The sequence below is a fragment of the Aythya ferina genome (assembly GCF_964211825.1).
Source record: "Aythya ferina genome assembly, chromosome: 18".
In the NCBI taxonomy this organism is placed as follows: Eukaryota; Metazoa; Chordata; class Aves; order Anseriformes; family Anatidae; genus Aythya; species Aythya ferina.
In genome coordinates this window covers 4,820,183-4,842,980 of record NC_140317.1, presented here as the reverse complement: position 1 = coordinate 4,842,980, position 22,798 = coordinate 4,820,183, and the positions used below count along the sequence as shown (strand labels likewise).

Here is a 22,798-nt window from a genome sequence, read left to right as displayed (position 1 = left end):
TTCAAGCAAGCAGCTCTGCATTAATTACAGCAGAATAGTCAATGCCCGCACTATGGCAGTGGGCTGGAGCGCCACAAAGCAGGCTGCTGTCTCCCTTCCCCCTGATGTCACATGCGCTCAGGTCACAGGCACAATCGGAGGTCTGATGCGTGCCCCACAAAGGGCTGCTCTCACCCTGCAGAGCTCGGGCTCTGCCGCAGCTCCTGCTGTGTCACGCCAGGCCCTTCCATTCTGCTCGGCTGCGTAATTGCGGGAGCCGGGGAAATGTCAGCAGCGTGAATTATCAGCTGGGGAAGCGGTGATTTATCAATCCGTGTGCTCAGAGACGAGCTGGCTGAGCGCTTTTTCTCAGCTCTAAAAATAAGGATGGCGTAGCTGGCTAATTAACTTTTCCAGCTCAGGTTTGGATTAGCTTTGAGGGCGGTGGGTTTTGATGGCTTTTCCTGCCTGCAGTCACTCGCGTTGAACCCAGCTGACCCCTGCGAGCTGCCTGTCTCTGGGTGGCACGGGACTGGCAGAGCAGCGCTTGTTCAGCTTGGGGCTCTGACAAAAGGACTGAGTGTCCACATGCTGTGGCCTCTAGGCTCACATCTTTAGCCTCTGGGCTCACATCTTGCAAGAAGGAGAGGATTCGGGGCCACCATTCAAGTGTCAGGAGCAAAGTTGTTCCTGCTCCCTTGCTTCCGTGAGGGAACTTGGAGCTGGAGCTGTCTGTAAGCCCCTGCAAGGGGGCCTCGTGAGGGATGCAGCATGTGCAGAAGCACTTTTACAAGAGAGGAGGGTAGACGGAGTGGGGATGGGCTCAGCTTTCAGCTGTGAAAGGGAGGAGAACATTTTATGTAAGGGCTTATTCAGCAGCTGTTTGGGCTTTATTGTCCCCGCTGAATTTTAAGCAGAAGTGACATACAATGGCTAAAGCAACACAGCAGAGCTCTGGTGGCAAGAAGTGTGTGCCACAGGAGAAGAAATCTGGTTTGTGAATGTTTTCCTGGCTCCAGCATTGTCTCTGTGGAAGGACAGCGTCGAGGCAGCCAAATGCAGGGTTCTGTGCCAGCAGGGTTTCTGGTACAGGGGCAGGCCTCGGAAACACGAGCTCCACACCTAATACCCAGTGCCTTCTGAACTAGCCGTGTGTTCAGAAACCCCAGGGTATGTGGGTAGCTCCCTGGCCCTAGCCTGCTCTCCTTGGTCGGCTGTATCCCAGCCACCGAGCTGGCTGCATCCTATCTCCACCTGCCCTAGTTTTCCCCCAGTGCCCTACTTGGAGAAGTGGAGGATGGGGCAGTGCTGATTCACGGTCTGTGCGGGTTATCCATGAGCACACCACTGGGATCAAACACCATCCGCCCTGTACAGGTGGAAGTGGTTGCAACAGCCAGACAAATCCTGTCCACCCTTTCCATGGTGGGAAGTGATTTTTCTGCATTTAGAAACGATTCAGGCTCTGTGTGTGCTTCAGCCGAGGCGCTCGGGTGTCTCCTCTAACCGTGCTCTCCTTTTAGCACTTGTACAACATCGAGTCGGAAATCGAGGAGTCAGACTATGACTCTGTTGACGGCAGCACCAGTGGGGCGTCCTCGGAGTGGGAGGATGAAAGCGACAGCTGGGAGACAGACAACGGCCTCATGGAAGACGACCACCCGAAAATTGAGGAGTTAGAGCCCGAGGAGCCGGTGGTGGAGGAGGTGAAGAAAGTAGAGGAACAAGTCCAGGGAGCTGTGGCTATGGCGGTCGCAGATCTTGCTGCGGAGAAAGCTGGCAAGGATGGAGCCCCAAAGAGCTTCCGAGAACTGAAGGAAGCCATCAAGATCCTGGAGAGCCTGAAAAATATGACTGTGGAGCAGCTGCTGACTGGTTCTCCCACCTCCCCCACTGTGGAGCTGGAAAAACCCACTCGGGAGAAGAAGTTCTTGGATGATATTAAGAAGCTGCAGGAAAACCTGAAGAAGACCTTGGATAACGTGGCTATTGCAGAGGAGGAGAAGATGGAAGCCATGGTGGAGACGGAGAAGAAAGAAGAAAAAGCGGAGGCGCAGACACCGGTGAGGTCGGAGTGGCCCAGTGAGACACCGGTGCTCTGCCAGCAGAGCGGGGGCAAGCCTGGAGTCACCTTCACCAGTGCCAAGGGAGAAGTCTTCTCCGTGCTGGAGTATGCTCCAGGTGAGCGTGTCGGGGCAGGCCGCCGTGGGAGGCCCTGTCCTGTGTTGCTGTCCTGCAATGTTTATCTTTCTCCAAAACATTTGCTTCTAGGCCTCTTGGATTGGGTTTCCTCCGCGATCTTTCTCACAGCTTATTAACTGGGGCGGGGGAATCGGGACAACTTCAGTAGCCCAGTCTGTTCTGGGATGGGAACCTGGGGTTTTGGTGGCATTTCTAGGCACTGACACCACTTCCAAGCCATAGCAATGGGCTTCCTTTTTTTTTTTCCCACATCAGAAACTGACTTTGGAGGGCTGTGGAGATCAGTAGCTTCAAAGCTACGGGGTTAGTGCGGGATTTTTCTGCAGGGGTGGATCGGTTTAGAGGCAGAGCAGGAGCAGCTGGTGTTCTTCTGCTGGCTGTCCTTGGTTGGGTGAGTGTCCTTGTTAATGTTAATCAGCCAAAAATTAAAAAAAAAGAGCATCTGGCCGTGAGGAACACTGGTGACAGCAGAGCCTGAGGTGTGCTCGGCAAGCCGGCCAGACCTGAGAAGGGGAGGTGGCCAACCTGTTCTGGAGGTATGTATAAATAAAAGCAGGGAGCTGCACTCAGGGTTTGCAGACAGGAGGTCATCGCTTTGATGCCTCGTTGTCCCAGCTGCATGACAGGGCCCTTTGTGGGACCAAAAGAACAGGAGGTGCAGGTTGTGGCTGCCGTACGGTGTGGGAAAACTCAAATAATCTCTAGCTGCCTCTTGGCTCTGCACCAACGCAAGTTAAATTGCCCCGGGCTGATGCAGGAGCTGGGTTATTTTTGAAAAGCTCTAGGGTTTCTTGTCTTCACTGGCAAGAGCTGGGGTTGTTCAACGAGATACTTCTGAAGCTTCTCTTGCTGCTGCTACCCCCCATTTCTTCTCTTCTGAATGACGGGCTTGATACATGGATAGATTTGCCTTCGGAAGGAGCCTGTGGCAGTTTCCAGGCTTTAATCCCTCTCTCCTTGCCCCACAGACAGCCATGCCTTCAAGAAAATGGAGTTCCAGCCCCCAGAAGCAAAGAAGTTCTTTAGCACTGTGCGGAAAGAAATGGCTCTCCTGGCCACCTCCCTGCCAGACGGCATCATGGTTAAAACCTTCGAGGATCGAATGGCAAGTGTTTGCTCGGCGGTGCCTGCGCGTTGGAGCTGGGCTCAAAGTCCAGCTCGCGGTCTTTGCAATTCCCTGCTTCGCCCTAATCCCTTGCGTTAGAGGCGCAGGAATGTGTGCAGCCTGCAAAGTACGGCTGTAATTACTGCAAATAACTGCTTTTGCATTCCCTGAGTCGGGGTGGCAAACAACCCAGGCTTTCTCACGGCAGGAAACCCGCTTTGGGTGCTTTGCCCACGGGGGTGCCTGTCCCACAGAGCCAGAGAAGGGATGGTGCAACCAGTGGGGATTACTGGCCACCCTCTCAGGCCCAGCTGCAGTCCCAGAGGCACAATAAGGCCACGGTAGAAGTGCGACTTGTGGGGGAAGGTGCCCCGAGATGTGGTGGCTGAGAACTCCTGCAATTCCCCGGCGAGGGCTGAGTTAATCTCTGTGCCAACGCCTCTGTGCCAAGCGGGCTTTGCGCAGCGCCGCGTGGCTCAATCCCCTCTCTCCGCAGGATCTCTTCTCAGCACTTATCAAAGGACCCACGCGCACGCCCTACGAGGACGGCCTCTTCCTCTTCGACATCCAGCTCCCCAACATCTACCCTGCCGTCCCGCCTCTCTTCCGCTACCTCTCGCAGTGCAGCGGGAGGCTCAACCCCAACCTCTACGACAACGGCAAAGTGTGCGTCAGCCTCCTGGGGACGTGGATCGGCAAGGTAAGGCTGGCTGCCACCCACCGCTTTCTGCCACGTTCTTCCCACTGCTGCAGGTAGCAGCGGTTGTGGTGCCAGCCCACTGTTGGAACAAACCACCCGGCCACGAGTCCTGGCTGACTGGTGGTGGTGGTGGTGCAGGTTTTAGGGCTGGGCTTCTTTTGGGACTGTTTGGCCCTCGCCTGTCTTTGCTTAACGAGAAGCCTGTAGCCAGAGCAGCAAGTAACGAGGGCAGAAGCCCAGATCCCGTGTGTTTCTGTGTCACGGCTGGGCTGAGCTGGGGTACAGCAGAGATGTCCAAGGTGTTATATTCGTTCTCCTGTGGCTTAGGTCCCCGTCCCTCACGCAGTGGATGAATTACGTAGTGGGGCACCAAGCCCAGCTGGAGATTTGGCGTAACCAGAGCCACCAAATGGTGTGTTTTGGGCAGGGGGATTGATAGGGCAGCTGTGGGGGGTTGGAGGTGGTGTCTGGTGTGTGGGTTTGCAACGTTCCAGGCAGAACTGGCCTGATAGGGGGTGGTGCTGGGCTGGCAAAAATAACAGAGATGAGCTGGCCCAGCAGGGACACTGGCACATCATGCCAAGTCAGACAAGCGTTGTTCCTGCTGGCAACCACACCATCTTCCTCCAGCAATTAGCACGGAGCAAACCAGTGGTGCCTCGGCCCTCTGATGTGTTTGTCTGTGTGTTTCAGGGGACGGAAAGGTGGACCAGTAAATCCAGCCTCCTTCAAGTACTCATCTCCATCCAAGGTAAGTGCTCCTGCGGAACCTGTGGGACGGGAGGAGGCAGGGGGCAGAGGGGATGCGGGTTTAGGGGGGACAGGGGGGATGCACAGTTGGGATGTGCCACCCCAGCTGGGCTTCTGCTGCCTTTTGCTCTCACCTCGCTGGACAAAGCGGCGTCCTTATCTCTCCGGTTCAGCAGTCCAGGCAGGTGCGAGCTTTCCTCACGCCTTGAGTTTTGGCTGCAGCCCAGGTCTCTGAGACAATGCTTTCCCTTCTTCTCGCTGCAGCAGCTCACCACAGAGCTGTTCTGCTTGTTAGGCAGAGCTGACAGAGGTGAACCATTTTGTTCTCAGTCGGTTCCCAAAGCTAATTGAAGCTGCTGCTAAACCGGGCTTCGTTTGCAGGGCTGTTTTTATCCCCACTGAGTCACCCACCCATCCTACTTTGGGCATATTTTTGCACATGATGCTGGTGTTTACACTCCTTCTAAAGCAGAATAATCAGGGGTGTGTCTAGAAAAGCCCCAGGGCTTCCTGTTACAGCGCTTTGCCCTATAATATCTAGTTTGAGAGCAGACAGACTAAATCAAATCTCCTCAAGGCCAACTTTCTATGCAGGGAGCCCAGGAATGTGACTTGAGAAACCTTTGACACAGAACAAGGGCTGCTGCCTCGGGTCCACGGGCGGCTCCTGAAGTCTCAGTCTGTTTGTATCCTCCTGGGGGGGGACAGCACCAGGAGCAAGGCCTGCTCTCATTTACAGAGCCGGGGATCCAAATTTAGAAGGTGAAATGCCGAATGTTTTACTGGAGTAACGTGGTCCTAGTGGAAGATCTCCTCTCTCCCTCCCGCTGCCTGGTCTTTGAGAGACTCATGGTCTCACCTGCACCGGCTCTCGTGCAGCCCGTGGCAGGGTGCCAGCAGCCTGGCCCTGGTGGTGCCACGCACCTCGTTAGACGAGGCCAGAAACGAGCAGAGAAAGCTCGGTGTGGGTGACTTCATGTGCTGCCTCAGCACTGCCCTGGTGGGACTGTACTGGACAGGACGGTCCGATCAAACAAAGCCTGTTGCCCAAGACTGGATTTCTTTCTCTTTTTAAGAGAAGGAAGAGAAAATATTTGAAAAATGGGGTGTTTGCATTACGGTTTTTGGCAGTAGATGTGCTAGGAGAGGGAAAGTCGCTGTGAAATCTTTCTTCTTCCACCCTCTTGACCTCCTCTGCTGTTGCGTGCCCTCTGCATTGCAGCAGTGGAAACCTCTTTTTGCCAGCCAGCACTCCTGAATGCTGCTCTTGGTGGTGTCTGGGGTCCTCACTGCCCTAGTAAATGGCCACAGAGCCATTCACGCAATTGCTTCTCTTTGTCATGTTGGTCCACTGCATCTTGCAGACTTATTTGTCCAGCCTGGCCTCTGCTGCCTGCCTGAAGCCAAAGCCCAGCTTCCCTGCAGCACATCTCCTGCAGTCCTTCCCTCTGCTGCCAGCTTTAATCAGCGTGGCTGCAGCTGAAGCTGGTTTGGCATCTCAGCGAGGTGCTCCTGCGACCCCCAAATGTGCCGGCAGAAATCAGGGCCCGGCAGCACCTGCTGTGGGCAGCGCTTCAGAGCGAAGTTCCTCCTTTAACCCGCTGCTCTCCCTTTCTTTTGGCAGGTCTTATCTTAGTGAACGAGCCCTATTACAATGAGGCAGGCTTTGACAGCGACCGGGGCCTTCAGGAGGGCTACGAGAACAGTCGCTGCTACAACGAGATGACCCTGATCCGCGTGGTGCAGTCCATGATGCAGCTGCTGCGCCGGCCGGTGGAAGTCTTCGAGCACGAAATCCGCGAGCATTTTCGCTGCAACGGCTGGCGCCTGGTGTCCCGCATCGAGTCCTGGCTGGAGACGAACGAGCTGGTGGAGAGGAGTCACGAACAGGCCAACGGGGCGGACGCTGCCTCCCTCCTCTCCGCCTGCGGCACCCTGGCCGAGAGCCCCGCAGACGCGGCGGGGTCGCCGGGGGAGGACGGCAGCGCGGCGGAGCAGGGGGCAGCGGCCGAGCTTTCCGACTCGGCGCTCGACGGGAAGGAGGAGCTGGACGACTCGGAGTTCACGACCTCGACGCCCACCGCCGGTGATCTCCAACAGTACTCAGACTCGGAGAGCACGGGCCAAGCCAGGGGGTCAGACCTGGCCAGAGACCGAACGGACGAGGGGAAGGCTGCCCAGGACTCTGCCTCGCAGCCTAGCGTGAAACCAAAGAAAAGGAGAAAGAGCTACAGGAGTTTCCTTCCGGAGAAGAGCGGTTACCCCGATATCGGGTTCCCCCTCTTCCCTTTGTCCAAGGGGTTCATTAAGAGCATCCGTGGTGTCTTGCAGCAGTACCGGGCTGCCTTAGCAGGGGCCAATATCCCGGAGTGGACAGAGGACAAATAAACCATCAGGTTAGGGACAGGCAGGTGCAGGGGAGAAGGGAAAGCAGCAGAAAGGATAATTGGCAAACGCTGTTACCAGTAAACTGGCTTCTCCTTCCAGCTTTTCTTCCTCAGCTTGGTTTGTTCCAAAGAAGGTGGTAGGCCTGATTTGCTCCTTCGAGGAAAGGTTGTCTAAGCATGAATTTGCCCCCAGCCCTCCTTCCTTCCCCCCTGTCCCATGTACGTGCTCCTCTTAACGAGTTTGACCCTGCAATGGTAAGATTTGAGCCCTGCACAGAAGCAGTCTTGCAGCCACGTTCCCTCTGCACTTTCATCTTGGGGCACCTTTCCACCCAGAGGCTCTTCCCACCCAGCGCTGCGCCCGGCGGTCCGTGCGGTTGGGGGTCAGGCCAGGAGAAGCGATGGCTGTAGTCTGGAAGCGGGGGGCGATGCCCTCCCACTCTCTCTCTCTTTTTTTTTTTTCTCTCCGCATTACCATGGGTTTTCTGAAGCCGACCCAAGCTTGTATGTACTTAGACATTGGATTGTGTTTGCGTTGGAGTTGTCTACACCATACGGAGTTGCTCTAGTCTTAGTTGTTCACCAGTAGCTGCGAGGTTCTTCTGGAGGGAGTCAGGGCTTGAGAGGCAGAGCGGCGCTCGGCGCCAGCCCCCTGGGAGTGCCGCGGGGTCTCCATCTGCTCCCGGGGCTTCTGGTCGCTCTTCTGGAATCGGATCCAGCCACCCACACTCTTTATTCTCCAGAGTAAGGCAGCCTTCCCCTTCCCTACCACGCATGCCTGTCTTCTAGAAGTAATGGGATCCGGGGTTCTGCCCTCGTTCCTTGCTTAGCTATCTGAATCTTTTGTTCCAGCCAGCCCGGCTGCCGTGCCCCGCTCCTCAGCCCCACGTGGGGAGGTGGTAGCGAGCGATCTCGGGGCCTGTTGCAGATCTTTGGCAGCTCATCTGGCTGCTGAGCCTGGCACGACTGCTGCTTCTCCATCCCTGGGCTGCAGACGGGCGTTTGGGAGCTGTTTGAGGCAGGGTCACCCTGAGGGAAGGAGCTGGCGCGCTGCAGCAGCGGTTGGGGACGGTTGCTGCCCCATTACTCACCCAGTAACGAGCACGGCAGGCACTGGTGTGGGCTGTTATCAGCTCCTTCCCTGGCCGGCTGCTTCCTGCCATGGCCTGGATGTGGCTGGCAGCACCGTGGGTACAGCACCAACCCCTCATCCCCACCACAGCGCTCCCTCGGAAGCAGCCGAGCTCCTGAGCCGGTGCCCTTCAGCACTTGGAGGCAGGGGCTTGCCGGAGCCACGCGGTCCTGGCCGAGGCACCTTGCTGAAGCCTCTCTCTGGGTGTGCAGGCACTTATCTTCACTTCTGGAGCTCGGCAGCTCGCACCCTAGCACTACTGCATTTGCCCGATGCCGCGGCGTTGGAGAGCCCTCAGCATCCCTGCGGAGCACAGCGTGTCCTGCCAGCTTCCCCGGGAGGCAGTCGGGCTGAGCGTTCAGGAGGACAGAGAGAGAGAAATCCTTCCCTTACTCAAGCTCAACGTGGCTGCGTCCCCTTCCCTCCACCCTGGCCAGGATCTGGCCTCGTTTAGAAACCCCGCAGAGCAGTCTGATCTCGCGCAGTGCTTCCTGCTACTTGAAACCCCGGGCTCTGAACCCACTGCCCCCATCGCCTCCTGCCCCCGTCGTGCCCCGGAGCCTGCCTGGAGGCGCAGGCTGGCTGCACCGAGCCCTCTCCGTGTCACGGCCCCTGCCAGGGTTTTCCAGGGCCCGTCCTGGAGCTCCAGGAGGGAGCAGGGCTTGGCTGCGAGCACCACTCTTGCAGGTGGGTCGCCTGCACCCTGCTGCGGTGCCGGCAGCTCTGGGGGTCTGCCAGGGGGTCTGCAGGGCCCAGGGAGCTGCTCGGAGCCCTGGGCAGGGCAGCCCGAAGAGCAGGCGTACCTCACCGCTCCTTGCTGGTGCTGAGCAAATGAATCCCTTGGCGAGCGAGAAGGGGGATCTCCGAAACACAAAGGGCCGACTGGGGCAGGAGGGTGAGGCTGTGTTTCAGGGCAGGGGAGGCAGCCAGCGAGGCTCATCCCACGATTAAACCTCTTGCTCACCAGGCAAAGTCACAGTTGGGGACCTGCAGGCACTGACTCCCCTCGCCCCCCGTTCCCCTCGCCGCGCTGCAGCCTGACCCCGCTCCATCCAGGGCCAGGAGGGAGCTCTGGTCCCTCTTGGTTGGAAACAGCAGGGCAAAGAGAGAGAGAGAAAACCCTTTAGGGCCAGATGTGGCTGGGGTGGAGAGGCAGAGGAGCTCTGCGGTTCCTTGCTTCACCCTCCCTTCGCTCCCTGCAGCTCATCTCACACGGGGAAGCGGTGCGCAGGGCTCGGGGACGGCATGGGGACAGCCAGGATTCGTGCCCCAGGTCCTCCCCTTGGCCCAAGAAGTCTCCTCGTTGTCCTCCGATCCTAACCAAGAGCTTTTGCACAGGTTCCTGGGGCTTCCCAGCGGGGAAGGTGCTCGCTGGCCTGCTGGAAGGGGACGCTGCTGCCCCTCGCATCGCTCTCCGTAGCCGGTGTCCCACCCCGAGGCGTGCGCGGAGGTTTACAGATTTTCTAAGCTTTTGATAATGTGAAGCTCCTGGGTGACGAGGCTGGTGGTGAGCACACTGCAGCTATGTAATTTTTTTGTGTATGTATGTAATATTTAAGGGTAACAAAATTTAAGAGGCTAAAACCTTAAAGAAGAAAAAAAAAAAATTAAAAACACAAAAAAAGCCAAAGCATGATGCATATTGTTAGCCTTAAAACTGGCTACACGACTGTGTGATGTACAAATAAGAGCAGCCTGTAACTGTTTTAAGTGCTGGGGTTGGGGAAGAAGCATTACAAAATCAGTTTGTAGCCTTGATTCTGTACAGTATTTAAATGAAAAGAAGAAAAAAAAAAAAACCCACGACCTGACTATTGAGGCCATGCTTAGAGGTGTGTCGTTCACGTGCAGATGTGGATGCTTGGTTGCTTATGATATATGTATAAAGTGCTGTGTGACCATTAAAACTTTTTTTACCTGCAGATTTTTTTTTTTGTTTTTTCGTTTGGCTAACCAAGGTGTAATAAAGGAGGGAAGATGACTTGCCATTAAATTTTGCCTCTGTGAGTAGCTCTGACTCTTGTCTCTTTCTTTTTTTTTTCCCCTGGCCCTCGCTTCCCCTCCCGCGTGCTGGGGCCGGAGGGGACCCCGCTGCCCGGGATGGGGGTGCCCGGAGTGCCCCCGTACCGTCACAAACACCCCCCCCAGAGCCCTGCTCCGTGGTGTGCCTGTCTGGATTTTCATTCCCAGTGCTCTTGGGCCGCTCCTGGTGCAGCCAGAGCGAGATCTGGGGGCTCCAAGCCTTCGTGGCCCCCTCCTCAGCACCAAGGTAAGCGTGTGCTGGGCTGCAGCGCCCCTGCAGGGACACCCACGGGTGCTGGGGGTGGGCGCTGAGCCCTCACTGGTGGGAGAGAGGAGGTGGTGGGCAGCGATGGGGGTGGTTTGAGGCTCGTGGCTTTGCTGGAGTTGTGTAAAACCTCCACGAATTTGGCTCTGAGGGGTGGGTAGCAGCTGCTGCCCCTTCCTCCAGGCAGGAGGAGCCGCGGGGGCTCCTCTGGAAGGGCCCTCGGCTGCTGGCTGGCAGCTTGTGGGAGAGCTCGGGTCAAGAAAGAAAGAAAATAAGGTTCTGTGTGCAGCACAACGTGGGGCCTGAGCCCCTGGGGGATCCCCCGGCCACCCTGCTGCCACCACCCAACCCCACGGGACACCCCGGGGAGCCCTTCAGCCCCCAGACCCCTCGCACTCGGAGGCAGCTCAAAGGCCTCAGCACCTCCCCTGCCTGGGCAGAGGCTGGGGCTGGACACGGTGGGAGGCCAGCAAAGCCTCACCCTTTCTTTTTTTATTTTTTTTACATCTTTTTTTAATTATTTTTCCCCCACGGGGGAGGTGGCTGGAGCCGGGACACCCCGGCCCCTCGGAGCAGGGCTGGGAACAATCGCGGCCTTCTCCCGGCCCTGCCACCCCCCGGCAGCGTTTGCTGCTGAATAACCGCCAGCAGCCCCTGCTGTTTACCCTCCTCCTTTGTACTCTGTGCGGTAAATGAGCTTTAATTACTGCACTTTTATACCAAAAAGGCTGAGTAATCCCTGCGCCAAGCCCCGGGAAGGGCCCCGAGCGAGGGCTGTCCGGGAAGGTGGAGACCAGAGCTCCCCGCAGGGCCCCGGCTGAGGCACAAAGCCAAAACCACCCGGCTCCCCCGAATGCCTCCCTCGCTCGTAGGCACTGAGCTGTTCCCAAGACATCCCAAAAACGTCCTAAAATGTCCCTGTGTGGGGCTCAGCTCTCTGCATTCAACAATCTCCTTGGGACAGGGGGCACGGAGGCACCCCAAGAAGCCACAGCCACTGCCTGAGCGGCTCTCGGGGGCGATGGCTCTGCGCTGATCCTGACCCCAAGGTGCTGGGGAGTAAAGGGCCTCAGCCCCTTTTGGGACAGTTGTGTTCTCAGATTTAAATCCCAGGGCTTTTTATTATTATTATTATTATTATTATTTGTTTGGTTTGTTTTTTTGCAAACGCTAGGTATTTATTGCATTTCTCACAAGAATAAACTCTGCTTCTACAGGAAGCTTTGGGTAGAAACATTCTTTTTTTTTAAAAAAAAAAAAAAAAAAAAAAAAAAGATTTTTTTCGTGTTAGATATTGGTCCTGACCGCCCTGGGTCAGGCTGGCTCCGTGGCAGGGACACGAGCGGTGCCACCGCCTGCGTCCGAGCCTGGGGGGGGACAGGGCTGGGGCTGGGGATGGGGCTGTGCCGGCGCAGCCGCCCCGGGGCCGGGGCCTGGCACCCCTCGTACCGCTCGTACCGGGGCGAAACGCGGGCGCCTCGCCGGCGCCGAGTACCTGCCGGGGCTCGGGGCTCGTTTTTGGGTCCGTCCCGAAGAGAGTAAAGCTAAGCGAGGTGCCCGCGGCCCCGGAGAGCTATTGCTAGAGGAGGAAGAGGAGGTGGTTCCTGAGTGGGAGGAAGGCTCGGCCGTGCCCGCGGCTCGGCGCCGCGGCCGCTCAGGAGCCGCAGACCACGCGGCAGAGGCGGCGGTGGAGCTGGCCCTGCACGGGCTCGCAGGCCAGCGCCTCGCCGTCCACCGTCATGACGCCGGCGCTGCCCCGCGGCTCCAGGCGGAAGGCGCGGACGGGGACGTGGTGCAGGTGGGGGCAGCCCAGGTCCAGGTGCGTGCCCCTGCCCATGGCCAGGAAGACCTTCAGCAGCGCCACGCGGCTGATGCCCGCCCGCACGTAGAAGAGGTGGATGCAGCCGTCGTCCAGCCGCGCCGCCGGCGCCATCAGCAGGTTGGTGCCCAGGTGGGACTGGTAGATGGCGTAGACGCAGACGAATTCCTCCTCGGGGACCACCGCCCAGCTCGCCGGCACCGGCTGGCCCAGCGGCGCCAGCAGCGAGTCGGAGGGAAGAGCCCCCTGCTCCGTGCCCTCCTCCGGCGGCTCCGGGAGGTCCCTGGGGGCCGGGGGGGCGCCGTGCTCGGGGCCCAGGGGCAGGTAGGAGAGGCGGCCCTGGTACACGCGCAGCCGGGCCAGGCACTGCAGGGTGCCCAGCGTGAAGCGCGCGTTGCCCAGCCGCCGGTACTTCTCGCTGTCGATGTCCACGTCGGCGATGAAGCCCCAGCCGAAGCCCAGGAAGGAGAAGAAGCGCTTGCCCGAGGCCGTGCTCAGCGACACCAGGTCCATCTGCGCGTGCAGCCCCTTGCAGAGGATGAAGGTGCAGTTCGTCAGCAGCTTCTTCTTGGCCACGTGGTCGTTGCTGTGAGGGATGGAGAAGGGTGAGTTTGGGGCTTGGGGGCTCCTCCTGCCGTCCCAGCACCTACTCGTGGCCCCCTCAAGGCTGCTCCCTTTGTGCTGGGAGGCATCCCGGCTGGATGAAGCCATTAGGAAGGGCAGCATAAACCAGCTCCTGAATTTGGGGACCGATGTGGGGCTGCCCAGGACAACCCCGCTCCCACCCTGGGTGTTTCCTGGGGCGCACAGCTGCTGCCATACAGCACAGCCAGCTGCTCCCCGGGGGCTCAGCTCAGCCCCTGGCTCGTTTGGGTGAAGTTCTGCCAAATTTAGAGCCTGGAGGAGGAGAGACAGGGCGTGGGGGGAGCTGGGAATGCAGGGGGTGCAACCTGACGGTGTCAGGGACCAGCCTGCAGCAGGGGGGTACCCAGGAGGGCCTCCCCATCCCCCGAGGCTCACCCTGCATAGTAGTTGATGGAGGCGGCCAGGGCGTTCCCGGAGCCCCCCGGCAGGATGCACAGCGGCGTCTTCAGCGCCTCCTCCCAGTCCGGCCGCTCCATCAGCCCGTTCACCACCTGCAGGGACGGAGGGAGGGAGCTCGTGGCACCCGGGGCCGTGCCAGGACCCCGCTGCCCCCGGCCGAGGGCAGGACAGAGGCTGTGCCTGCCCTGGGTTTTCTCCATTTGCCGTTCCTTCTTGTCTACAGGTCTCAAAACTCCGCTCCTGCCCCCGGCCCCCCTCTCCTCCCAGCCCCGTGCCCCGTCCTGCCCCTCTCACCTCGTGGAGCAGCCCGTCCCCGGACATCACCACCAGCGTGTCCCACTGCGACAGGTCCTCCTCCCGCATCCTCTCCTGCGCGTGGTGGGGTCTCTCTGCGGGGGAAAGCAGCGAGAGCTGAGCGCCGTGCCCCGTGCCTACTCCCAGTAGGTCCGTGGGTCGGAGGGGGTCGGGGAGAGGGGCCGGGGCAGGCGGGGACTCACCAGTGATGAAGATGGAGGGCGCGATGTCGGCGTCGGCCAGCATGGGCTGCACCACCGCGTGGAAGTCATCGAGCGCGCGGCCCGCGCCGCTCTGCGGGTTCAGCAGCACCAGGGCACGGCACGGCCGGGGCAGGACCCCGTAGCTGGCACCTGGTGAGGGGGAAAAAGGGGCTCAGAGCCGGGTCTGGGGGCCGCCCTGTGAGCCTGGGCAGCGTTTGCTGCAGCCCTGCGGGAAGGGGAGCGCTGGGCAGGGGCTGGGGGTCCCCACCGGGAGAGCTGGGGAGCTCTGGGGTCCCCCAGGTCCCCCCCCCATGGTCCTGCACGGCGAGCCAAGGATGGGGACAGGGGTGAGGGCTGGGGGTCGAGGTCCTGATTCCCCACACCCCTCCCAGCTGGAGCGGGGCCAGGACTGCCAGCCGTGCCGACAGACGGACGCTCCTCTTCCCCCTGCTCCCCACCAGGCTCTGGTTTCGTGCGCGATGCCCCCGGCCGGGCTGTAATTACAGGCCTGGCAGGGACGGTCGCTGCTCCAGCCGTGTCCCCCTGCCCGAACCCAGCGGTCCCCGTGTCCCCTGGGGGCATCCAGCCCCGGCCACGCTGCAGCTGCGCTCCTCGGGAGGAGCAGGGCAGAGCCTGGGGTGGCCACTCAGTGCCACGGAGCTCCAGGGCTCCCTGCAGGGACGAGGGGGACCTGGCACGGGCCATGAATGCCCTGCAGCACCTCAGCTCCGGGGCTCCCCGGTGAGCTCGGGGCTCCCCAGCCTGGTGTCACTGGCATGGGGTCCTAAAAACTGAGCCCTCACCCCCAGGAAAGCCAGGAGTGGCAGCAGCAAGCCCGTGTGATTTTGGACAGGCACGGAGCCCACGTGTGGGGAGCTCCTCCGAGTGCCTGGACTCCTGCATTCCCCCTAACCCCCTCCCAGCTGCAGCGTGACCCCAGATTCAGGTCCCCCCACCCATCTCCAGCCCCAGGCCCCCACAGCTGGCAGTGTGGGGGCCCCGCGGGACCGCGCTGAGGTTTTGGCTGCTGACAAAGCACCGAGCTCTGCTCCGTCAGCGCCGTTGAGTCACGAAAGCCGCCGCCGCTTCCCAGCACTGCCCCGAGCCGGGAAGCCCCTTGCCGGGAGCTGGGAGCGGCCGCAGAGCGCGGCGCTGAACCCGGGGCAAAGGGCGGCCGGCACGCGGGGAATCGCCGCCCGGCCCTCCCCTGGCCTGCACACGTGGGGCCGCTTCGTGTTTGTCCGAGCATCGCAGCACAGATCAAAACCTCCTGCTGACCGCGGCGGGGGAGGCCACCGCCTGCGCCGCCTCCCTGCTGGCACCCGGCCTCGCCGAGGTCACGGCCGTGCCGCGGCCTCCCCGCTGTGCTGGACAGCCCCGGGGGGCAGAGCGAGCTCCCCCCCTGGTTTTGGTGCCGTTTCCTTGGTTTTCTGCCCGCAGGGACTGAGCTGGTGAGCCCTGACCCATCGGGGAGGCTGCGCTGCTCCGGGACAGCTCCGGTCTCTGTCGCCTGCCAGCAAGCCTCCGGCACGCGGCTGTCTGTCTGTCTGTCTGTCAGCACGCCTCTGTCCCTCTGTCCTGTGAGCTGGGTCCGGTTCCAGCCCTGCTGGCTGCCCCTGGCCTTCCGCAGCCCCTTATCAGCCAGCACCAGGCAGGATGGGACCGGCCGGGCCTCGGGGCTGGGAGCAGAGCCCCACGAGCTGAGCTCCCCCCAGCACCCATCAGGAGCGACAGGCAGCGGGGTCTCGGCCACTCCAGCCCCCCGAGAGCTTCTCTGCTCATTAACAGCCCCCAATCCTCTCTTGGCAAGCACAGCCCGGGGGCTTTGTGCTCTGAGCCAGGCCGTGAGGACATTTCTCCCCCCCTTTTTTTGTTTTTTCCTCTCCTCTCCCCCCCCTCCACCCTGGCAGGCGCGTTTCAGCAGCATCCCTTCCCCTTGCGCAACGCCGGCCGCAGCATCTGGGCGCTGCCCGGAGCAGGAGGGCGAGCAGCAAAGGGCCCGAGTCAGCAGGAGGAAGGGGCACAGCCCCGGACACATCACCCAGGGGCCACGTGCCCTCTCCGGGGCTCTGCTGACAGCTGGAGCCGTGCAGGCAGCCCCGGCCGCGTTACCACATCCCTCGGCGAGGTCCGGTTTTGGCGCAGCAGGGACGAACACCCCAGGCTCACCGGGGGCCGTGCACAGCAAGGGGAAAAACAAACACAACCTGGGGATCCCCCCAAAAATCAGGGCTTGGTGCTGGCGTGCCCTGACACCACGGCCCTGCTGCGGCCGGGAGCTGGATTCCTCCACCCTGACACCAACCCCACGGCCCCGGGGCGCTTCGCTCCCACCCCCGGCCAGCAGCAGGGCACGGCGGCGCTCGCCTCCCCCAGATTTGTGGTTTTGAAGCACCGGGGGATTTTTTTCCTGTTTTCATCCTTGGGGGGGTGAAGTCAGGCGGAGAAACTTCCCACCAGCTGCAGCTCTCCGAGGGGATTTCACCCCCGAGGATGCAGCAGCCGGGGGGGGCTGCAGGGAAGATTTTGGCTTCTCCCTGTCCCCCTCCGGAAAGGGCCGAGGTGCCCCGATTGCTTCTTGCACCCTGGCCCCGAGCTTTCCCCTTATCTGTCCTGCACACGCCGCGCAGGGTGTGGCGAGCAGCGTTTGCAGCTCCGGCCCAAAAAACTCGGGGGAGGAGGTTTGTAAATCCTGCTGGCCCTCGGCTCGAGAATAACTGCAAAATCCCACACCGCCTCCTGCCCTCCTCCTTCCCCCGGCTCCCCGAGGCCCCAGCCGTGCCGTGCGCCTCCTGCTCCGAGGGCGAGGGATCTGAAACCCTTTGGGGACCTGCAGCGGCGGAGCTCGGGCTGGCAATGGGGCCGGGGAGCCGGTTTCCCCCTCGCCCCTTTCCACTGGATTATTTTTTCCCCCCCCTCCACGCTCTTATTTACTAAGAGCAGCACAAAGTTGCTCTGTAGCCACCGGTCGTGTGCCAAAGCGGCGTTTTCCAACCCAAAGCGGGCTCAGTGCGAGGTGCCAGGACCCCTCTGACCCCTCTGACCGCACGCCTCGTCGTTCCCCAGCCTGATCAGTGCCCGGGCAGCCAAATAACCGCAGCAGCTCACTGAATCCCTGCTCAGGGCTCTCTAACACACACCACCCTGCAGGAGGAGGGGGAGAAATCCTTCTATCAGGGGGTGCAGGGGCTGACCAGCACCTCCCCAGGACCCCGCTGGCCCCGGAGGTTTTTCCCCAGCCCCCGGTGACGGATGGGACCCCCAGGGATGGTGCGGGTTCCCCGTCCTCCCCGTGCCAGCAGCGGTGGCTTTTTCCTCCTTAGTGTTATTTTTGAAAGCTTTGCTGCTCAAAAAAAGCGATGGGAGAGGAGCAGGAGACGGGCAAGGAGGCCTAGGTCCCCGCTGCCCCTTTTTAGGGGAATTTAAGGGGAAAAGTGGGGGAAAAACCCACACCTGGCCCCAAAGGGCCTGCAGGGCCAGCCCTGGTAGCGGGGCTGCGCGTTGATGTCCCCGTCCCCTACAGGCAGGGGGGGCACCCAGGTGCCTGCGGGGGTCCCCTGCCTTGATCCTTTGGGGGCTGTGGGTCACCCCCTGCCTGTTCGGTCCCTTTGGGGCCGGACCCCCCCTCCCCAAGCCCCCACAGCCCTCCTGGCTGCCGGCCCCACACCACACACCCCACAGGGGGTGTCTGCATGGAGGGGGGCTGCCCCCCAGCCCCAAACCCCAATAATCCCCCTGTGCCCCTCCCCAAACCCACACACAGCCCAGCGTGGGGTGCAGGATGGAGCTGGGGTGGGGGGGGCAGCACCCCAAAAATCACTGCCGGCACTCCAAAAAAGCTGCATCAGGGGATGGGGCAGGGGGGATAGGGGAAAACTTCGGGACCCCACGCCCCATATACCACGGGGGGGGGGGTCGGGCCGGCACTCACCCTCCCGCACGGGCACGGCGGGCACCGAGAGCTCTCGGATGCGCTGGCTCCAGGCTTGGGCGATGCGCAGGTTCCCCTCGGCGTCGGGGCCGTGGGCGACTCGGAAAGTCCTCTGCAGGCGCTGGCGGGCAGGGGAGCCCCAGCGGCCTTTTCGGAAGGGATAACACACCACGGAGAAACAGGCGGAGGGCGAGGAAGAAGAGGAGGACGAGGAAGAGGAGGAGGAGGAGGAAGGGAAAGCCGCCGAGCCCACGCAGTCGGCCAGGGGCAGCGCAGCGCCGGTGCCATCGGGGCGCAGCACCTGCAGCTCCCGCTCCGTCAGCGCCAGCGCCCAAGCGGCCCCCCCGGGGGCCAGCCCCGGCCAAAAACGGCCCCGCAGCACCGCGTCCTCACCCCCCCCGCTCCCCCCCAGGCTGCTGCAGCCTCCCCTTCCTCCCCCTCCTCCTCCTCCTCCTCCTCCTCCTCTTCCTCCTCCGCCGCCGCCGGGTTGCGGGGGGGGTCGGCGGCCGGCGGCCATCGGAGCGCACCGGGGGCAGCGCCGCCCGCAGCCGACACCCGCCCGGCAACGGCAGGCGGGGCCCGGCCCGGCCCCATTTAACCCCCCCCCCCCCCCTTCCCCGGAGGTGAAGCGGGGCGGTGCTGCTTGGCTTTTTCCCGGCCCTCCCCTTTTTTTTTTGTGTGCTTTTTTTTTTTTTTTTTTTTTTTTTGTGGTTTTTCCAAAAGGGGGAGGGCGCGCGGCGCGCGCGTCACCGGCTTCGTGTTTTTTTGGTGTTTTTTTATTTTTATTTTTATTTTTTATTTTTTGTTTGCTTGTTTTTTGTTTTTTGGGGGTGCTGGGGGCACGCTGCGCACTGCGGTGCTCTAAATGGGGGTTTGGTGGTTGTGCTGCTCGCACGCCGAGGGCTGCCGGCACCCGCAGGCACGCAGGAAGGCCCAGGGTGGCTGTGCCGGGGTCGGGTCGGGGGGTTATGGGGTTGTGGGGGGGGTCGTGGCCACGTCGTGCCCCCGAGCACCCCGGGCTGGGCTGAGCGGAGACCACCGGCAGCATTCGGCAGCCCCACATCCGATCCCATATCCACCCCCAGCCCCACATCTGTCTGCCAGCAGCCCTACTTCCACCCCCAGCCCCACATCCAATCCCACATCCACCCCCAGCCCCATATCCAATGCCACATCCACCCCCAGCCCCACATCTGATCCCATATCCACCCCCAGCCCCACATCTGTCTGCCAGCAGCCCTACATCCACCCCCAGCCCTGCATCCAGCCCCAGCCCCATATCCAACCCCACATCCACCCCCAGCCCCATATCCAACCCCAGACCCACCTCCAGCCCCGCATCCATCCCCAGCCCCATGTCTATCCCCAGCCCCACATCCATCCAGCCCCAGCCCCATATCCAACCCCACATCCATCCCCAGCCCCACATCCAACCCCAGATCCACCCCCAGCCCCACATCCATCCACCCCCAGCCCCACACCCACCCCCACCCATCCCACACAGGACAGGAGCCGCGGAGGAGCCTGGAGGAGCGCGGGCAGAGCGGGGAGCACAGAGGGGCCGCATCCTGCCCGCCTCCTGCCCGCCACGCACCCGCTCCCGCTGCCCCTTTGCGGTGCTGATGCTCTGAGCAGAGCGGTGCCGTGCCCCCGGGCAGGAGAGGTGCCCTCGACCCTTCGTGGCAGCGCTCGTGTGGGTTTTACGCACCCCATGCTGCTGGGTTGGGGGCAGCAGCAGCCGCAGACCCCATAACCCTGAGCTCTCGGTTCGGGGACACATTGCTCTTCATCCTGATGACGGCTTCGTGACCTGCGAGCCCGCTGTGCCCATATAATCCCCCAAAAAACACCAAGAGTTTGAGGCAGGGGATGGCCAGCGGGGCAGACAGCACGGCCGAGTGAGCCTGGCTGGCCAAGGGTGCCCTAAAAACAGAGGCGAGGGCGCCCCACGCTTCCCAAAAGGACTTCTCCGGGCTCTGTTTAAAGACAGAGGTGGGGCAAAACCCAGCCCCGGAGATCTGCCGCCCGACGCTTCTGCCTGGGGAACCCCAGCACCCCACAGCCGATGCCGGCTGAGATTTGGGGCCACAGCACCGGGGCAGAGCCCGCAGACGGCCCCAAGGCCCGGGCAAGGTGCCCGGGGCAGGGAATAGCCACCCGGCGGGGAGCACGGGCTGCCGGCCTGCCCCTCGCCTCGCCGCCCCGCCGGTGACTCAGGCGCTCTGAATTTCCTTGCAGGAAGGCACGGGGACGGCAGGAGGAAACCAGAGCGGCCGCTGGACGGCTGCCGGCAGGTGCCGCGGGGTGACGGGGATGGGTCGGGGTCTGGCCACGCTGCGGGACATCCGTCTGTGGCTCCGGGCCGCGGGGACAGCCTCACCTTCTCCCCACCCCAAAAAAAAAATAAATGTTTGAAATGAGGTTTGGAGACCCAGGTGGGCAGCTCGTCCTCGTCCTTGTCCCGTCCACGTGTCACGGGGGGGGGCACAGCTCAGATCTCCCCCCACACCCCGTACTCTGTGGCCACCAGCCCATTCCTCCCAGTCCCACGCAGACGCTGCCGGTTTGCCCCCAAACCGCAGTTTGGTGCGGAAGCGGGCCGGCCTCCGTCACTGCCCGGTGCTGATAAACAATCATTTGGGGCTACCCTAATTACAGGAGCCTTAACGAGCCGCCTTGCGCGGGCAGCAGAGGGAAGGATGCTTGGCAGATGGGTTTATCCTGACCAGCCCCATTCCCAGCCGGGTGGGACGGGGCCGTGGCACAGAGGCACCCCTGGGACGTGCCGGGGGGGACAGCTGGTGACAAATGCCACCCGTTTGTCACTGCAAAGCGGGGGAAGGTGCGGCCCAGGCCACCCAGCATCCAGGCGTGGTGTGACAGCACGGCAGAGGTGGCCACGCAAGGGGTTTGTCCCATCCCTGTTCCCCAAGGGACCTCTCCTTCACCCGGGGCTCTCCGTGCCGGGGCAAGGCCCAGTTTTGGGGCTCCGGCGGCCCTACAGGAGCCGTGCAGGGGACACGGCGGTGCCACAGCGTGTCTGGCTCGCAGGCAGGCGGCTCCTCCTGATGCCGGCACCCTCGCTGCTCCGCCGTGAGGTGCTCGGAGCATCCTCCCCGCTGCCCGAGGGCCGTGGCTCGAGGTGGAGCCAGAAATAGCGCTGCGGCGGGGCCGGCGGGCTGCAGGGCTTGGCAGGGGGACAGGCACCGACTGCAGCAGTGGGAACCTTCCAGCCCGTACCTACAGGAGATGAGCCCTGCTGGGGACAGGCCCAGCTCCGGGGCTGCTGCTCGGCCCCTCGCAGCCCCCCCGGGCACCACCAGCATCGCCTCGGGGGGCTGCAGGGGTGGGAAGGATGAGGGCATCTCCTGGGGTTTGTATCCCACAAGCTGTAGGTTTGGGGTTTAGGACGCAGGTTTTGGGGCTGTGGGACTCTGGAAGTCCCCAGGCCTTACTGCATTGTCCCCTTTGACCCACAGAGCCCAGCCTGGCTTCATGCGGGGACCAGGGCTTCACCCCAAGGTTTCTCAGCCCATGGGGATTTGGGCAGCTCCTAAATCCCAGCCGGCACAGCCCAGGACCACGGGGCTCACCACAAAGCCCTTGGCCAGCTTTCTGATGGTAAAAAATAATAAAAATCCTGCCGGGCTTTATTTACCCCATGGTAACGCAGCCCCCCCAGCATTACTAACGCCCCTGCCCAGCCACATCCTACCCCACGAGGCCAGGGAAAACCCTTCACAAGGAGCTAAACCCGCTCCCAGGCAGCCCCGATCCGTCCCAGCGGGCTGTTAATGAAATATTAAAGCAAATAATGAAATCGCTGCGAGGCCTCGGGGCCATGGGGGGGCTTCTGCCGCCTGGGGACCCGCTGCGGGATGGGGAGGGAAATGTTCCCCAAGCACACAGCCCCGCTGCGCCTCTGCCCGGCCCTAAAAGCAGCCATAAACCTTCGGCCCTGGGGCAGGGGAAGGTTGTTGGTCAGGGCGATAACGGCCCCGATATCAGCCCCGATAACAGCCCCAATATCAGCCCCGATAACAGCCCCGATATCAGCCCCACAGCCCTGGCCTCTGCCCGCACACCCCGAGGGGACAGGGGTGGCTCTGCCAGCAGGGCAAAGTGCGTGGCACCGGGGGGGAATTTGGGGCTGAAAAAGGGCAGGATCGGGGCAGTTTTGTGGCAGGATGTGTTAGGGACCTGTGGGGGCCAGATCTGGGCACCCCCACGGGGCTACCTGAGCCCTGTCCCCATCCTTTGGGGTGTCCCCGCTCCCCTGGCTGCAGGAGGGTGCAGCAGGGCCCTTGGGGCGCAGCCGGCTCCCCAAATCCCCTAAATAATCCCTCAACTTCTTCCTTTCGCAGGGCAAAGCCACAAAATGGCCACAGCGTGCCCTACAACCACCGGCTGTCTGTCACTCGTGGGGCAGCCTTGTGGGGTCACCAAACCCTGTCCCCATGTAGGGTGAGGGGAGGGGGGGACACTGAGGGGACGGGGAGACACTGGGGGCTCGGGGTAGCCGGGCTGTGGTAGCCACAGGCCTGTGGAGGCCGTTTGGGGTGAGGGAAGAGGGGAACGGGGGAATGGGGCTGGGATGAAGCACGGCTGCAGGCCCCATGGGGTGCAGGGGATGTGGGGGGGCAGCGGGTGACCTCATAGGGGTCCCCTCAGGCCTCCCGCTGCCTGCGGGTGAGGTGCAGGAGCCGGGATGTTGCAAGGGGCCACCCTAAAGCAGCCATGGGGCCACCCTAAACCCCAGAACCTCCATCAGGCCGCGGGGAAGCCCTGTGCAGGCCAGGGGTGGCGGTTTTGGTGTCAGTGACTTTTTTGGGGGGTTGGTGACACTTTTTTGGCCCCAAAACCAGCTGGGGACCCCCTGGTCACACGAGGCTGTCCTGAGGGGACATGGATGCCATCGGTGGTCCCCATCATGGACAGGACGCCCTTGTGGGCAGCTCCCAGCTC

The 22,798-nt window shown here is 61.8% G+C and overlaps 2 protein-coding genes across 2 annotated transcripts in view; one reads left to right on the top strand and one right to left on the bottom strand.

The window, feature by feature from the left end:
* UBE2O (ubiquitin conjugating enzyme E2 O) overlaps positions 1-10,265 on the top strand; it is a 59,419-nt gene extending 49,154 nt beyond the window's left edge. Inside the window, exons 14-18 of the mRNA XM_084492137.1 lie at positions 1,503-2,160; positions 3,150-3,286; positions 3,783-3,986; positions 4,680-4,737; positions 6,361-10,265. Coding sequence (XP_084348263.1) covers positions 1,503-2,160; positions 3,150-3,286; positions 3,783-3,986; positions 4,680-4,737; positions 6,361-7,124 — 1,821 coding nt within the window. The 3' untranslated portion in view covers positions 7,125-10,265. The remainder of the gene's footprint in view (positions 1-1,502; positions 2,161-3,149; positions 3,287-3,782; positions 3,987-4,679; positions 4,738-6,360) is intronic.
* Positions 10,266-11,795: 1,530 nt separating this feature from the next.
* On the bottom strand, positions 11,796-18,359 carry SPHK1 (sphingosine kinase 1). Its single transcript, XM_084492155.1, has 5 exons — positions 17,834-18,359; positions 13,903-14,052; positions 13,700-13,794; positions 13,382-13,497; positions 11,796-12,947 (listed from the first exon to the last, which is right to left on the bottom strand). Exons 1-5 carry the CDS (start codon positions 18,348-18,350, stop codon positions 12,197-12,199), a joined length of 1,629 nt encoding a protein of 542 aa, XP_084348281.1. The 5' UTR covers positions 18,351-18,359; the 3' UTR covers positions 11,796-12,196.
* Between the last annotated feature and the right edge of the window lie 4,439 nt (positions 18,360-22,798).